Raw genomic sequence first — 15,300 nt, 5'->3', positions numbered from 1 at the left:
AAATTTGGCAATTCAAATCAAATGGCAATGGCAAAATCCTTCCTCTGCTGCTGCTGCTGCTACAGTTGTGTTCTAACGCTACAAGTACAAAGATGAAAAAGAATTCATTTTTTTTTATTCAATGTGATTATACACCTGATATAATCATAATGAATTCAATGATAGCATCTGTGATGATGATGGTGGTGGTGGTGACTGATTCACCATGGCCATCATCGGTAACTCATATTTATCATTGATATCTGCTGCATAGATATCTTTCAGTAGTGATGTGATGGCCAAACGTAATAAACGACAAATATCTATGACAAGTTCACATTGTTCAACAAGTGTGATCAACTGCCGTCGCAAACATATGGATTCATCTGCATTCAAATTACCGTATGATGATGAATTTTTTTGCTCATGAAAATTACCACCACCAGCAGCAGTATCATTATCGCCAACTTCATCAACATTATGACCATGACAGTAAAGCTCCGGTATCTTGAATTTACGTGCTATATAACATAAATGTTCTTTATTTGAATTTAAAGCCCATACAATTCGTTCGGTTGTTGTGGACACCTGTTTCACACGATCAAACATTTCTTTTGACATCAGTCCCGTTTTTTCTTCTGTCGATGATGATGATGATGATGTTCCATGTAATGCACGTAGTTCGGTCAAAGTATTTTTAGCCTCTTTAATCAGTGACATTTTACGATGTATGAGGCTTTGACAAGAATTCTGTGAAAATCAAACAAAATTCTTATTTTATAACTTTGCAATGAATGCAACAAAAAATAACATTACCATAACTTCTAATAATTTCTCACAAATTCTCGATTGAACCGGTAGCTTTTTGATTGCATTACAAAAATTAGCTAAACGATGTGCTTTCATTATACGTTCCAAATGATTATCCAAACGTAATTCAATCAGATTCAATGACATTTTTGTTTGATCCGTAAAATAAATTCGGCTATTCTCTTGATTTGTCATCATTTTTGAAAGAAAAATTTTAACAAAAATAATTTTTTTCTTTTGATTGAAATTGAACGAAATTTATTTAATTTCTCAACAAACACACATACACACACACAATAAAATATAGCGATCCAAATACAATTAGAATTGTGAAGGAAAAAAAAATAAACAATAGCAATCAACAAAACACAAACAGAACAAACAAATTAATATTAACATTATTCTAGAACGCATCGAGGAATGATTGAGAATGGAAGCAATGGACTAGATTCTTCCAAACGAATCGATGTTAAATGACATTCAGTTGCACGTTCATCTTCATTCATTGCATCGAGTACTAGGCCCAGATAACACCATGTTTCATGACGTGTTGAATCAATATTTAGTGAATCTTTAAGATATTTTTCTGCAATTATCTGATTGCCCAACATATGATAGGTATGGCCAAGTTGTTGTAAAGCTTGAGCATGTTTAGGATTAATTGATATGGCATTATGGAAATGTATTTTAGCATCATAATAATGTCCACGTTTCTTACTAATCACTCCTTTTATGTACATCAGCTGATGTGATAATTGACCAAAAACAGCTACTGCGCCATCATTTACACAGGTTTCAGCTTCATTTATCTAGATTTAGAAAAAAAATTATTACAACAACATTTAACCATTTTGAGACAAACCTGATCCAATTGAAGAAACAATTCGACAATCAATAACCAGATTTGCATTTCGAATGCTTGTGAACAAGGCCGATTTTCGTTGAGCACCAGATTCGATCCATTCACACTACTGGCCTGACTTAGATATAACCGATCCGATTGACCGAATGATAGATCCTGGGGCTGATGTAGCTGTTGACCAGCCGAATTACTGCCGCTACCAACGGGAGCCGATTCCAATGATATTACTTCGCTCAATGTTTGCTCCATTCGAAGCGACATTGTATCATAATTGATAGTCGGAATGAATGAACAATATGATGCACGAGGACTGAGACGTCGATTCTCTTCACCGGCGACTAATCTCCATTGTTTAAGCATTTCTTTGGCCGTTAACAAAGCCAATTCGTGACCATTCTCACATACGATTCGTTCCAGGTTTGCTTTTATGTACAACAATATTAGATGCGATTCATATTCTTTCAATGCATTCTGACAAAGTTCATAAGCTTCATCATATTGTTTCAGGCCAGTCAAACATAATATTAATAATTGTATTGATGGTAAATGATGTCCATTCAATAATAAAGACACACGAACATATTTAATTGCTTCTTTCAACACTCGTTGATGTGCTAGGTGAAGAGCAAGATGAAAATAAGGCAGATGATCATTGCCATAAATATCTTGCTCTATCGATTCATTTAAATGACCCACAGAATCAGCTAGATATTTTTTTCGAAATTTTTTTGACGTTTCTGTATCAGATTCATATAACAAAGCATTGGTAATGCCTAACAAGAGATAGATGTGATGTAATAGATTTTGTTCACCATAAATCTCATTAATATGATTGATCAATGCCGATGATTCGTACGATTGTTGACCGGCATAAGCATCTATACTACTTGTTATACTTTGTTTTTTACGATTTTCGATCAATTTTTCATGACGATTCAATGCATCTTGTAGAATTTCGTTTGCATCCTCAAAACGATTTAATTCGGTTAAACATAATTTGGCTGCAAAGAGACAAGGAATCGGATCCTGTGGGTCCATACGAATTACTTCTTTGAATAGTAAATAACTTCTAAGGGGACTTTTTTTCGATTCCATCAATGTCAATGCAAATTGATACCAAACGTGTTTCACTTCGTAACTATATTTCATTGCTCGTTCGTATGTATCCACATAATAACATTGTAGCGGTACCAAAAACATTGTAAATAGATCTTGTATCAATAACACTTTATTCAATGATTGCACACGACTTTCATGAAAATCTGGACTACGTTCGAGCAATACATTCAATGAGGCTAATGCTTCGCTTAGCATCAGTAATAGCATTACTTCTTCTTCGAATTCTTGTGGTAAAAATAATGAATTACCAAAATAAATTGGTGGATTTGATTGTTGTTTGAGATGATGTTCGGGTTTTTTCCAAACACTACGACACATTCCTTTAATCAGGATTTCGGCCAATTCTTTCGATAATAATTGTCGAATGTTCAGCGTTGAATTCGTTTCACAAACATTCAACATTCGACGGCAATAATCGATTGCACCTTGTGAATGGTCATTTTTAATAAATACATGGTGTGTTTTTAACAATGCACTTTCAAGAATACAGCCTAAATTGACGATCAAATATGGACCACGAAGTTGAGTGATTCCATGCACATATCTCATGGCCAACATTGATGCTTTTTGAAGGCAATCAATCTGTGTTCGATATGATTCTTTATCTTCGAATGTTGTTTGCTTTCGAAATTTACTGCCACCGCCATTCATGTTCCATTCTTTATCGGCTGATTTAGCATAACTATCGGCCAGATCATAAACCTGGTCAATATATTTCAATGGTTTTAGATTGGAAATCTTTTCCAACGACATTCCTTTCACTGTAAAGGATTCGGCAATCAATTTGATCACACGTAAAGGCAGATTTCGATCAACATCTAGAATCGAATCGATACCGGATTGGCGAATATAATTCAATGCATCATGATAATCACCCGATATGTAATAGGCTTTGGCTAGTAAAAGATTTGCATCCATCATCAACGGCGTTTCATCATTACCTTCGATACATTTCTTTAGGAAACTTTTAGCCTCATCCAATACGGTCGAATCGATTTCATCATTTTGTTTGCTTTTTGAATCGCCATTCTTTTTGGCTATCTCTTCCAGAAAAATCTCCAATTTCGCTTCGCCAGTGAGAAAATTTTGCAGCTCTTTATGTTCGGTACTTTGTTGTGCTAGCTTTAAACATTGCTGCCAATTACCTTCTTCACGATGCTTTTCAATATCCATATCTGATTTTGGTCTCGCTCTTGGTGAACTCATCTTCTAACAGATGCTAATTTTGTATACAAAATCATCACAACACTATAATTTCTTCAATCTTGTCATTTTTCCACATTGTCAAACAAAACTTTATATTTAATTTAACACAACAATAACCAAAAACGATGAATGACAACAAAATATTATGGTCGTCTATTTTCACCTAAAAAGACCCGTTTGTAGCGCAAAAGTTGTTCAAATTCATCTGACATGAAAAGAGGCTTATAGAAAAAGAGCTGATCTTGTGAAACAATATTGGGCAAAATAATAGGTTGATAATATGAGTACATGTGACACATATTTTGGTATAATATGTGGTCCAATCATGCCTGTTATTTCGGTCAAACCTAAAATAGAATCCGAAATGACAAACGAGATTGCTGCCATACGAGTAGCCGGAATACGATTCCAAATGGATATGAAATCTTTATATAAAAAAGCACAACAGGCCATTGTCAGTATGATGAAACTATAAGTTGGAATTGCTATTCGTTCCATAAAATTCATTCCATACAATCGTTCATGAGTCATGACATATGACAAGCTGAATATTATAATGACAATAAAGAAATGGTGATATCTGTAATTCCTGAAACTAAAGGCCGATATATAAAATATATGAGCCTCAATTAATGAACATCATTAATTGTATTGATCATGATTGTAAAAATGTTTTGAATTTACCAATGCAAAACTTATGATACCATATATCAAATAGGATCTGGATACCTCTTCCATGTTCAGTATATAAACATCGCCAATGACCGAAGCTAAAAGACCTGCAGCAATTTTACGTGAATAATCGAATCGTTTCACTGTCCGGTTATTCATGATTGTCATAATAAGATAGATGATCGGAATACATTTAGCAACATAGCTTATGGCCAATAATGGTATCATTGGACCAAATAAAGTGTATGGAAATGTCAAAAGTAGATAATACCAGTCAAATGTCTGTAAATTACTGTAAATGTTAATAAAATGCTTAAAAATAAATTGATCAATACTAACATTCATGATGAATGGAAATTAATTGGAAATTCAAGTTATTAAAAAAATATGACACGTTTTTGCATCCACCAGCTCAATCTAATTGTGATGATTTTCAATGCAACGTTCATAATGGCTATGATTTTTTGATTTATTGACTAATTGGTTGATTGATTAATTTGTGATCAAATTCGATTTTTTAAATTAAAAATGAACAACAATCGATGCCTACGGTAATAAACACTAGATTTTTCATTTGATTGTTATGCAGAATTATAATCGGAATTTTTCGTTTTTATTCGACCATACAAATAAAAGAATAGCGAATGGAAAAAAACGAAGATAATGGTGAAGAGAAACGTTTTCGTGAATATTATGAACAGGATGGAACGAAAGTAATAGAAACGATAACATTATGTCGAATACCACCCAAAGGTGGTCTTTTCTCTGGAACGAATTTACTGGAAGTGGATTCCAATTTCTATCACCAAGTATTGGATTATACGAATGAATTACGAGCCAAACATCAGGCACCACCATTATCGTTGTTTAAAGATCTGAATAAATTTGCACAGGAATGGGCCAATCATCTGGCCAAACTGAATCAATGTATTCATCGTGATCAGACCAAATATGGAGAGAATATCTATTATAAATATCAATATAGTAAGATTACACTGAATGGATATGAACCGGTTCAATCATGGTATGATGAAATCGAAGATTATTATCCATTCTTCGGTAAAGATCCACCCAAGTCAATTTTCAATAAGGTGGGACATTTCACCAATCTTGTCTGGAAGGAAACTCAACGTATGGGTGTTGGTTATGCCAAAGGAACCAATACGGTCTATGTTGTCGCCAATTATGATCCACCCGGTAATCTATTCACAGCATTCAAAGATAATGTATTACCACCTTTGGTCACCGAAACGATCACATCGAGTCGAATATCAACAGCTCTTATCTCTCAATTATCGATGGCAGCACGAAGCATTCTGGAAGTGGATCAAAATTTCAATCAACAAGTTCTCGAATATACTAATGATCTTCGTGCCAAACATCAAGTGCCTAAATTAACATTACATCCTACATTGAATAAATATGCACAAGATTGGGCCGATCATTTGGCTAAAATCAACAAATCTGTGCCTAGAGAACAGAGTAAATTTGGTGAAAATCTTTTCACTAAAAGTCATGATGCAAAAATCACATTGAACGGTATCGAAACTGTGCAATCATGGTATAACGAAATTGAAGAATATTTCCCTTATTTCGGTAAAGAACCACCGAAAACATTGTATCCGAAAATCATTAATTTTGCCAATCTACTATGGAAAGATACAAAACGTATGGGCGTCGGTTTTGCAAAAGGTACGAATACTGTATATGTTGTTTGTTATTTTGATCCACGTGGTGCCATACCGGATACGTTCAAAGATCAAATTTTGCCATCAAAAGAAGTGGAATGTAGTACCACTTGTCGTATTGCTCCCAAAGAAGATTTTAAATTGGCACCGACAAACGTTCTAGAAGTTGATCCAAAATTCTATCAACAATTTCTTGATTATACAAATGAATTGCGGGCAAAACATCAGGCACCACCATTATCAATCTACAAGGATCTTCAACGTTATGCACAAGAATGGGCCATACATCTAGCTAAAATCAATCAATGTATTCCACGTGAAAATAGTAAATTTGGAGAAAATCTTTTTTATAAAAGTCATTATAGTAAAATCACACTGAACGGTTTCGAACCTGTACAATCATGGTACAATGAAATCGAGGAGTATTATCCACATTTCGGTAAGGACCCACCAAAAACAATATTTGCAAAAATTGGACATTTCACTAATCTTGTCTGGAAACAAACCAAACGTTTGGGCGTTGGCTATGCTAAAAGTGCTAATACAGTATATGTTGTTTGTAATTATGATCCACCGGGTAATATTTTCAATCTATTCAAGGATAATGTATTGCCACCATTGCCTGGAAGTGACCAAAAAGAAAAGTCCCAACAATCAAATAAAACACATGGCCAGCAACAAAATCAACCAAAAACGATTTCGGGACCACCGTCAACACCAGCCCATCCATGAAAATATTGAAGCTTTTATTTTCATCACATTTTTGTAGTTGTTGTGTTAAATATATTCAAATTAAATGAATTATTATTATTACACAAATATCAAAATTTATGAAATTCTTCTTGGAAAAAAAAAATTTAAAAGTCAAAGTAATGAACATCAAAATCGATACTATCGGTAAATTGTTCTGTATCCATTCTTGTTTCTCAGCTTGCTGATGGTGTTCAATGTTATTGTTGTTGTTGTTGTTGTTGTCTTGTTGAATTGAATGAATGAATTTTTCTGCAAAATGTTTCTTGAGTTTGTTGTTGATAAAAAATGGATACATTAGCTGGTGCCATTAGAGTGTATTGTGTGCTGGTCACCTGCTGATTTTTCATATTCAGATTTTTTTATTCAAGACAAGATTCTTGTACGATCAAGAATTGACAGTCATCAAACATCGATGACTCATTTAATGCAACCAATACTTGATTTTATCCAATAGTATGTCCATCTCGATGACGTAATTTATTGAACTTGATTTATTACTTTTTTGTTTTTTTTCACTCATAACATGTCATTTATCATCAAACGGAAATACTCATTAAATAATAAAGGAAAAAAAGTTTATTCTGTTGTTGAATTTATTTATTTGATTAAACTTTTTGCCTGAAATACCCCGTTTGGAAATAATGTCCGAAAGACGTTTTACACGATTAAAAGCAACACTTTCCGAACATGGAACAGCGGCTAAAACACGTGAAACTGTTTCACGTGAATTACGACAATCATTAAATGTTAATAATGAATCAACATTTCTGTCCTGCATTGAATCTGATTATGAAAGTAAAGTTCGTCAATGGGAACAGGAACTTTATGAAGAAATTGAACATTATAGCCAACAGCAACAATTACAACAAGAACAACAAACGGACATAGATGATACAGAAACAAAACCGTTGATGAAACATTTTGCTGAAAACTTTCTCATCAAAGATGAAGATGATATCAAATGTATTGATCAGCCTAAAGATATGAAATTTGATTTTAATCGTTATTATTCACGTGAAAAAATTAAAATTACATCACCATTCAGTAATGAATGTTTAACACATTACACCGATTGTAAACATCTTGTACATTATTGTTCGCTATCGAAATATTTTGGTACTATGCTAGATACATCCTCCTCATCATCATCATTCCATAATCATCTGACCTCAACTAAATCATCCGCCGATTTCATTGCCAATGAATTATTAACATCAAAAAGTTTCCTAACAAATTTTCCACTCCGACCTCATGTATTTGAATGTGATGACGATGATTATGAATCAGGTGGAATTTGTGGACAAAAAATGCTCATTCGTGAAGGTAATGCATCAGTCATTGGTGAAGGTGATGGTGATTTCCGTAATGGTTGGCTCACACTTTCACGTGATGAACATGATTGTTTTCTTACATTTTTCGATACAAATCGAAGGAATAAAATCTTATGGCATATTGAAGTGAATCAAAAAGTTGAACGATTTTCCGATCAAGATCAAGCTTCAAATAATAGTTTTCAGGTGAATCGCCACATCATCCGTACTGATTCCAAATTCATCGATGATTGGATTAAGGATATCAATTCGAATATTGTGCAAGAATTTGAACCAATGCACCAATTGCAACGTATATTGAATCATGATGCTGAAGAAATTTCCCAGAAATTGAAAAGTTTGGATCTAATCAACAATATCAATCTATTCGCTGCCTATAATGATATGAATATTAGAAAAGATTTTTTCAATAAATTTACTGAAGATTTTAACTATCTAAATTCTCATAATCAAAATGTTTTTTTGTCAAATGATAAAGAATTCAATTTTCTTGAAATAAATCATCATCATCATCAACAACAGCAACAACAACAACAACAGCGAATATTTCGTTTCGTATTGATGATCAAATCGACTGATATAGCCATTCCATCCATAAATAATGATCGTTCTCGTTTGAATGATTCATATTTTTATCGTATTTCCCTGTTTGATTGTAAATTGGGAAAACTTTCCGAAGAATTTCGTTATGTTGTATCATCTGAAATTCATTCGTGTAGATCATCCTCTCTAGCCGAAGGCAATCGTGGTTTCGATCAAAAATTATTGTGTACAGTTACAAAGGCATTGTTTCAAGTCGACCTTAATCATTCGAATCCAAATGATCTTTATCTTGTTCTTCGTGTGGAACGGACATGGCACCGATTGCAGAATTATATGTGCTGTCCAATTATCAATAGCCAGAATAATAGTCAAAATAATAATAATAAAGTTGCACATAGTCTGATGATTCTACAACATGTTGAACCATATGCATGGAGTATACGACCACTGTTTCATCCAGATTCATTGAATCTGGAAACGAATCCAAGTTTCGGCCTATTCTATAAAATGGATCAGAATCGTTTATCAGATGAATTCATCTGTAACATTCTAAATCAGGTTTCTCATCAATCCACTTCTACGCGGTCACAAACAATCATCAGTGGAAGACTTGAGATTGAATTGATCGATTTGAAAACATTTTTGAAACAAATTAAAAGCCAACATGAAGAAAAGGAGAATAATGCTGAAATTGTCATTTTCAATCCATCTGTTTATGCGCGGAAAGCTATCGATTCGGAAAATAGTGGCAAAAAAACACAACAGCAACAGGTGTTGATCAATCCGATTGTTGAAATTCAATCATTACGACTGTTATCACAACCTTATGCCGAATTCTTTAATATACTCTATATTTATCCACAAAGTTTACGTTATGATTCACAACGAGTATTTTCAAAAGCAAGAAATCTATGTGTTACAATCGAAATTCGTGATACGGATAATACGAATGAATCACGATCATTGCCAATTATATACGGTAGACCACATGATTCATCGTTGTTCGTCACATCGGCTACGACAGCTGTTTCAAAACATAGTGTCACACCGGATTTTTTCGAAGAAATCAAAGTAGCATTACCATTAAATTTCAGTGAAAAACTTCATATTCTCTTCACTTTTTCACACATATCATGCAAGAAAGAATGTTTATATTCAATAGTCGGCTATTCATGGCTGCCAATTTCGTCGGAAAAACGTCAAATTCATTGTCAGAATCTGGCATTATCAGTTTTTGCTTCTCTTCCCAATAACTATCTTTCCTGTCAATCATTAGGCCTTGGCAAAGGTCTTTCAATGCCCGATGTTAAAGTTGTGGGTAAAGAAGTTTTCAAGGTTTCCTTATCGCTAACATCATCAATTATATCACGTGATTTCGAATTGCACAATACACTATTATCAGTGATTAAAATAACACGGTCACATCGAAATGATTCAAAAGAAATTTCACATATAATATCATTGGAAAGACAAATACCAAAAATGCTTCGACAATTGCCCCATTGTGATCCAGAAGAATTGATACATTTTTCACAGATTATCATTCAACAATTGTTCAAATTAATTATTTATGCTGCTAGCCAAGAATTGATACAAGAATCAATAAATACAATCATTCGTTTAGTGGATCAATTTCGCCGTGATAATCAATTAGATATCCTCCATCAATTTATCTATTCTACATTTGAAACGGCCGAATTCTGTAATCTATACATCCATGATCAATTGATCATTTTGATCAATAAAATGTTTGAACAATTCAATCCGAATGGCAAACAACAGCAGCCACAACAACAACAACAACAATCGATTTCCACTACTGTAATGACGAATACTGAAGAGATGAAATTACTGATCAGTAATTTATGGTTTCTTTTGCAAATAATGACCAAGTCAATGGCTCAATATCTTATTCAAACTGGTCGAATTCGTTGGAAACGTGAAGAAAGATTTGATGAAGAATTCGTGATGAATCTAAAATCATTTTTTGAACATGCATCTACTGTGATTTCAATGAATTCTCGGCTTGAAGAAGTACAAGATGCTAATCGAGCGTTAACTCATTTCATGACAAGATTATGTTCATTTTTTGATCGTTCCATCATATTCAATGCCATGTTTCATCATGTCAATTGTCTATCATCACGTGATATTGTTATACAGGAATTGAAATTCAACGCTATCGCTACTCTTTTGGCACATGAACATTTTATTCCATTTTGTAATCCAATGCAACTACAAGATACAGCAACATTGACAATAGAATTTTGTAGTAAACATTTTCCCGCATTCCTCATATTGAATGAATTTCGTTCATTATATCATCAATCAGCAACAAGTGTTCGCCAGATTCGACAATTAGCTTTGTCCATTATTCGTAATCAATTGACCAAACATATGCTCGATGATCGTTATTCATCATTGGAATGTCGTGAAAAGGTCATTTGCTTATATTTACCCATATTATCCGTCATATTAGAGAATTGTAATCGAATGATGGATTCGGCCATTTCGAGTAATCCAAACACACAGAATTTATCTTCTACACATTCACATGGTTCAAAACAGCATTCATTTGCAACAATTCATGAACAACATCAACAAAATTCCATTGATGGTCTTAATTCGTTATTAGTTCGATCTACATCGGAAATATCATCAACACTTAGCTCAATTAGTTCATATAGCTCAAATTCAACGATTGGTTCTGTCAATACATTGACCGGACATAATCGAACAAATTCTGCTGCAACATCGATAACATTAGCGGTCAGTTCGACTAGTAATACAGTTCGATTTGATAAATTCAGTAATGAAGAGGTTCGTGATCTTTTCATTTGTTTCTTATGTATCGTACAAATGATCAACACCGAACGTATGAATCTATTGACGAGAAAACAACGAAAAGATTTGTTTCTATGTCTGGAATTGGCTATCAATTGTTTTGAATATAAACCAAAAAAATTTACTGATAATCGTTCGAAAACTATGCCCAATTCGATTAGTAGTAGCAATGCAAATAATCTTAACCATCATCATCATCATCATCATCATCATAGCTTTGTAATGAATACTTTGACGACAAACCACCACCATTATCATCCTCACCATAGTACTGGTGAGAATCATTTAACCAACTATCTCCTGCAACAGAATCTATCCATACAATCAGCATTGATAACATTACGTACGATTCATCTCTATCTGGATAATGATCAAGAACCAATCGATCATTCAATATCACAAATTCTATCAATCTATCTAACGCTGATGACAATACCACAAAGTCAAACAGTTTTGATACATTTATTCAATAGTGTCAGATATTTTGTTCATAAATTTTCCCTTCTTTTATTCAATTCGGATGCATTTCTATCGCCAATCATTTCGAAAGTTATACGATATTGCAACTCTTCTTTAACTCCTATTCGACAAGGAGCTACTGATTTATTGGTAAGATTTATTTTGTCTTTCTAACTCATTGATCTAATTTTACTCAAACAAATTAGTATTGTTTATTTGTGACTAATATGAAACGTACACGATTCGAGACGATTGTTTGTGTTTCGAGATTGGCTTCAAGTGATCCACATGGTCTGCTCTATCTACATTCATCGTTGAATCGTTTGGAACAGCTTGCAATTGCCGATACGAAAACCTTACAGATATATACCGATGATGGTGAAGAAGAGATTTCCATCACAATGATTGTTGAACGTATACGTGAAATATTAAAAGCAACTAAACAGATTCGTGAAGAATATTTTGATCCATATTCAGCTTCTGAACTTCGATTACAATTGGCCAATTCATATGCACGAACATCGCGTTCTTTATTACGAACATGGCTAGAGAATTTAAGTGAAGTTCATATCAAGAATCATGATTGGGCCGAAGCAGCAATGTGCCTATGTCAAGTGATAGCAATACTCATTGAACAATTGTCTTCCAAAGAAATTCATATCATTGACGGTATGCTCAATATAAGTAAAGTATCGGATAATATTATGACTAAAGATTCGATAAAACGTGAATCTGATTGGCTTGAATTGGAAGAGAGCCATGTATCGATCGATGTACTCGAATCAATCATCCAAGAATGTGTTGATCTATTTGAAAAAGCAGAACTTTATGAACTAGCACCACATGTATTGAAAGTTGTAATGTCATCTTATGAAAAAGAATATGAACATAAAAAACTTTCCATACTCTATACGAAAATTTCAAAAATGCATTCAAAAGCACAGGAGATTAATGATTCGGGTAAAAGAATTTTCGATACTTTTTTCAGGTAGGCAATTTATGTGTCAATATTAATATATTAACGAATTTTTTTTCTCCACAGAGTGGCATTCTATTATCTGAACACGGGACAGAAAATGGAATACATTTATAAAATGCCCAAACTAGTCTCATTATCGGAAATGACGGCCAAAATGCAGGCATTTTATCCGAATGCAACATTCTTAGCCGCAGATTCACCGACAATTCAACAAATTGAATCAAATACGACTGAATCATTACATTCACATTCGAATGGCGAAATACCCAATTTAAATAATAGTAAACAATGTGGAAACCTTATCATCGTTGTTACACATGTAACACCATACATTGAAAATGCACGTAATCAATTTGAAAAGAATGTCGGCGTACTACAGTTTGTCTATGAACAACGTTTAGACAGTAAAATTGCTCAATCCGTTGCTGAACAATATAAAAAACGAGTCATTCTTACCGCCGGCCATAGTTTTCCATATTTCTTGAAACGTATACCGGTTATTAGCAAGAAAGAAGTGATATTAAATCCAATCGATGTGGCCATCGATGAAATGCAGGAACGTGTCTATCAATTAGAGCATGTAATCATGAATCAAGATGTTAAACATTTACAATTGGTTTTACAAGGATCCATACATGTGACTGTCAATTGTGGACCAATCGCATATGCAAATGCATTCCTGAAAACCAAACCAAGCATCGATGATGAACAACAGAAAATCATAATGATGACCAATGGAATCGATGATGATTATGATGATAATAATATTCATGATGAAAATTTTGATGAAAGTCAAAAACATTTGAAATTTTTATTCGAACAATTCCTTGACCTATGTGAAAGTGCCTTAAAATTGAACGAACGATTGATCAAATCGAATCAAACCGAATATCATAATAATTTGAAGCTAAATTTTGAAAAACTAAAATCCGAATTGGATTTTCTTAATCATCGATCCTCATATATTCCGATATTCGATGCCATTTCTGGTCCAACGTTTGGCCATTTTTCTTAGCCGGCTTCCATCTAAATTGTTTTTTTAGCTTTGTCCGCTAGATTTAACAAGTTTTTTTTTATCATTCTAACTCCTTCGATTCTATATGTTATGTCTTCTTTATTGCCTATATTATGTCGTTGTTATTGCCTTGAATTTTGAATGAATTTTTTTTTTTAGAATAAATAAATTCTTATTAAAAATGAATCACATTTTCAATGAGAAATTTTCAAATTGCTCCTATCCAAAAACAATGTTACGGCTTGTCACGTGTGTATTGAAAATTTGATTATTGCCAAATTGTTTTCGAAATTACATCAATCATGGATCTTCAAGATGTTGAAAAGGATTTTAATCCATCGATTCCGCCTGTTCATTATGAATGTAAATATTTGAATTAAACTTGCTAATAATTTTCTAATTATTTCATTACCAATTGATAGATCTTGATCATACTGCCGATGTTCAGTAAGTTTTATTTTTCATCTTTCAAAACTGTTGACAATTTTTTTCTTCACAATCAAAGAATCCATGCCTGGGGTAAAGATTTGAAAGAAGCATTCGAACAATGTGCAATGGGTGTTTTTGGTTATATAACCGATTTGAAAACGGTTTCGATTGAAAAATATGCCGATGTTGAAGCTAGTGGTGGTGATGATGAATGCAGTATGTTATTTCGTTTTCTTGACGATGTATTGTTCCTATTCAATGCTGAGCCATTTCTTATACCCAAGGTAAATTAATTTTTTTAATCATTGATTTCAAAAAAATGTAAATGTTTTTTCTATTCTAACATTTAAAGAAAGTTGAAATCTTGGAAATGAATTGGCAAGATTTTCGTATTAAAGCACGATGTTATGGTGAAGTATTCAACCTCGATAAACATCCACAAGGTACCGAAGTGAAAGCAATCACTTATTCAAATATGCAGATCCATAAAAAAGATGATCGTGTCGATGTCTATGTTATAATTGATATCTAAAAAATTTATTTCTGAATTTACAATCATGTTATTTTTTACCATTAAATATTATACGACCTATATGATAATCAATTTAACA

The 15,300-nt window shown here is 33.2% G+C and overlaps 6 protein-coding genes across 6 annotated transcripts; 3 read left to right on the top strand and 3 right to left on the bottom strand.

Annotated features, from left to right (window-relative positions):
* Positions 1–144: 144 nt before the first annotated feature.
* Positions 145–1,029, bottom strand: LOC124498338 (uncharacterized). Its single transcript, XM_075729098.1, has 2 exons — positions 796–1,029; positions 145–729 (listed from the first exon to the last, which is right to left on the bottom strand). Exons 1-2 carry the CDS (start codon positions 985–987, stop codon positions 145–147), a joined length of 777 nt encoding a protein of 258 aa, XP_075585213.1. The 5' UTR covers positions 988–1,029.
* Positions 1,017–4,107, bottom strand: Ttc7 (tetratricopeptide repeat domain 7). Its single transcript, XM_047062251.2, has 2 exons — positions 1,652–4,107; positions 1,017–1,598 (listed from the first exon to the last, which is right to left on the bottom strand). The coding sequence occupies exons 1-2, from the start codon at positions 3,974–3,976 to the stop codon at positions 1,188–1,190; spliced, it is 2,736 nt and encodes a 911-aa protein (XP_046918207.1). The 5' UTR covers positions 3,977–4,107; the 3' UTR covers positions 1,017–1,187.
* LOC124498507 (lysoplasmalogenase TMEM86A) lies at positions 4,042–5,073 on the bottom strand. Its single transcript, XM_047062267.2, has 3 exons — positions 4,988–5,073; positions 4,661–4,930; positions 4,042–4,600 (listed from the first exon to the last, which is right to left on the bottom strand). Exons 1-3 carry the CDS (start codon positions 4,991–4,993, stop codon positions 4,199–4,201), a joined length of 678 nt encoding a protein of 225 aa, XP_046918223.1. The 5' UTR covers positions 4,994–5,073; the 3' UTR covers positions 4,042–4,198.
* Positions 5,074–5,255: 182 nt separating this feature from the next.
* LOC124498495 (uncharacterized) lies at positions 5,256–7,154 on the top strand. The gene has a single exon (XM_047062253.2). It carries the CDS (start codon positions 5,293–5,295, stop codon positions 7,066–7,068), a length of 1,776 nt encoding a protein of 591 aa, XP_046918209.1. The 5' UTR covers positions 5,256–5,292; the 3' UTR covers positions 7,069–7,154.
* A 132-nt stretch (positions 7,155–7,286) lies between these two features.
* On the top strand, positions 7,287–14,446 carry LOC124498489 (dedicator of cytokinesis protein 9-like). Its single transcript, XM_047062248.2, has 4 exons — positions 7,287–7,542; positions 7,656–12,416; positions 12,473–13,254; positions 13,309–14,446. The coding sequence occupies exons 2-4, from the start codon at positions 7,731–7,733 to the stop codon at positions 14,258–14,260; spliced, it is 6,420 nt and encodes a 2,139-aa protein (XP_046918204.2). The 5' UTR covers positions 7,287–7,542; positions 7,656–7,730; the 3' UTR covers positions 14,261–14,446.
* Positions 14,447–14,500: 54 nt separating this feature from the next.
* Archease (protein archease) lies at positions 14,501–15,293 on the top strand. The gene is made up of 4 exons (XM_047062269.2): positions 14,501–14,623; positions 14,683–14,707; positions 14,766–14,973; positions 15,042–15,293. Exons 1-4 carry the CDS (start codon positions 14,563–14,565, stop codon positions 15,219–15,221), a joined length of 474 nt encoding a protein of 157 aa, XP_046918225.2. The 5' UTR covers positions 14,501–14,562; the 3' UTR covers positions 15,222–15,293.
* The last annotated feature ends 7 nt before the right edge of the window (positions 15,294–15,300 follow it).

This window comes from Dermatophagoides farinae, chromosome 3, assembly GCF_024713945.1.
Source record: "Dermatophagoides farinae isolate YC_2012a chromosome 3, ASM2471394v1, whole genome shotgun sequence".
Classification (NCBI taxonomy): Eukaryota; Metazoa; Arthropoda; class Arachnida; order Sarcoptiformes; family Pyroglyphidae; genus Dermatophagoides; species Dermatophagoides farinae.
Note: the sequence above shows the minus strand (reverse complement) of the source record. Positions and strands in the feature narration are given on the sequence as shown.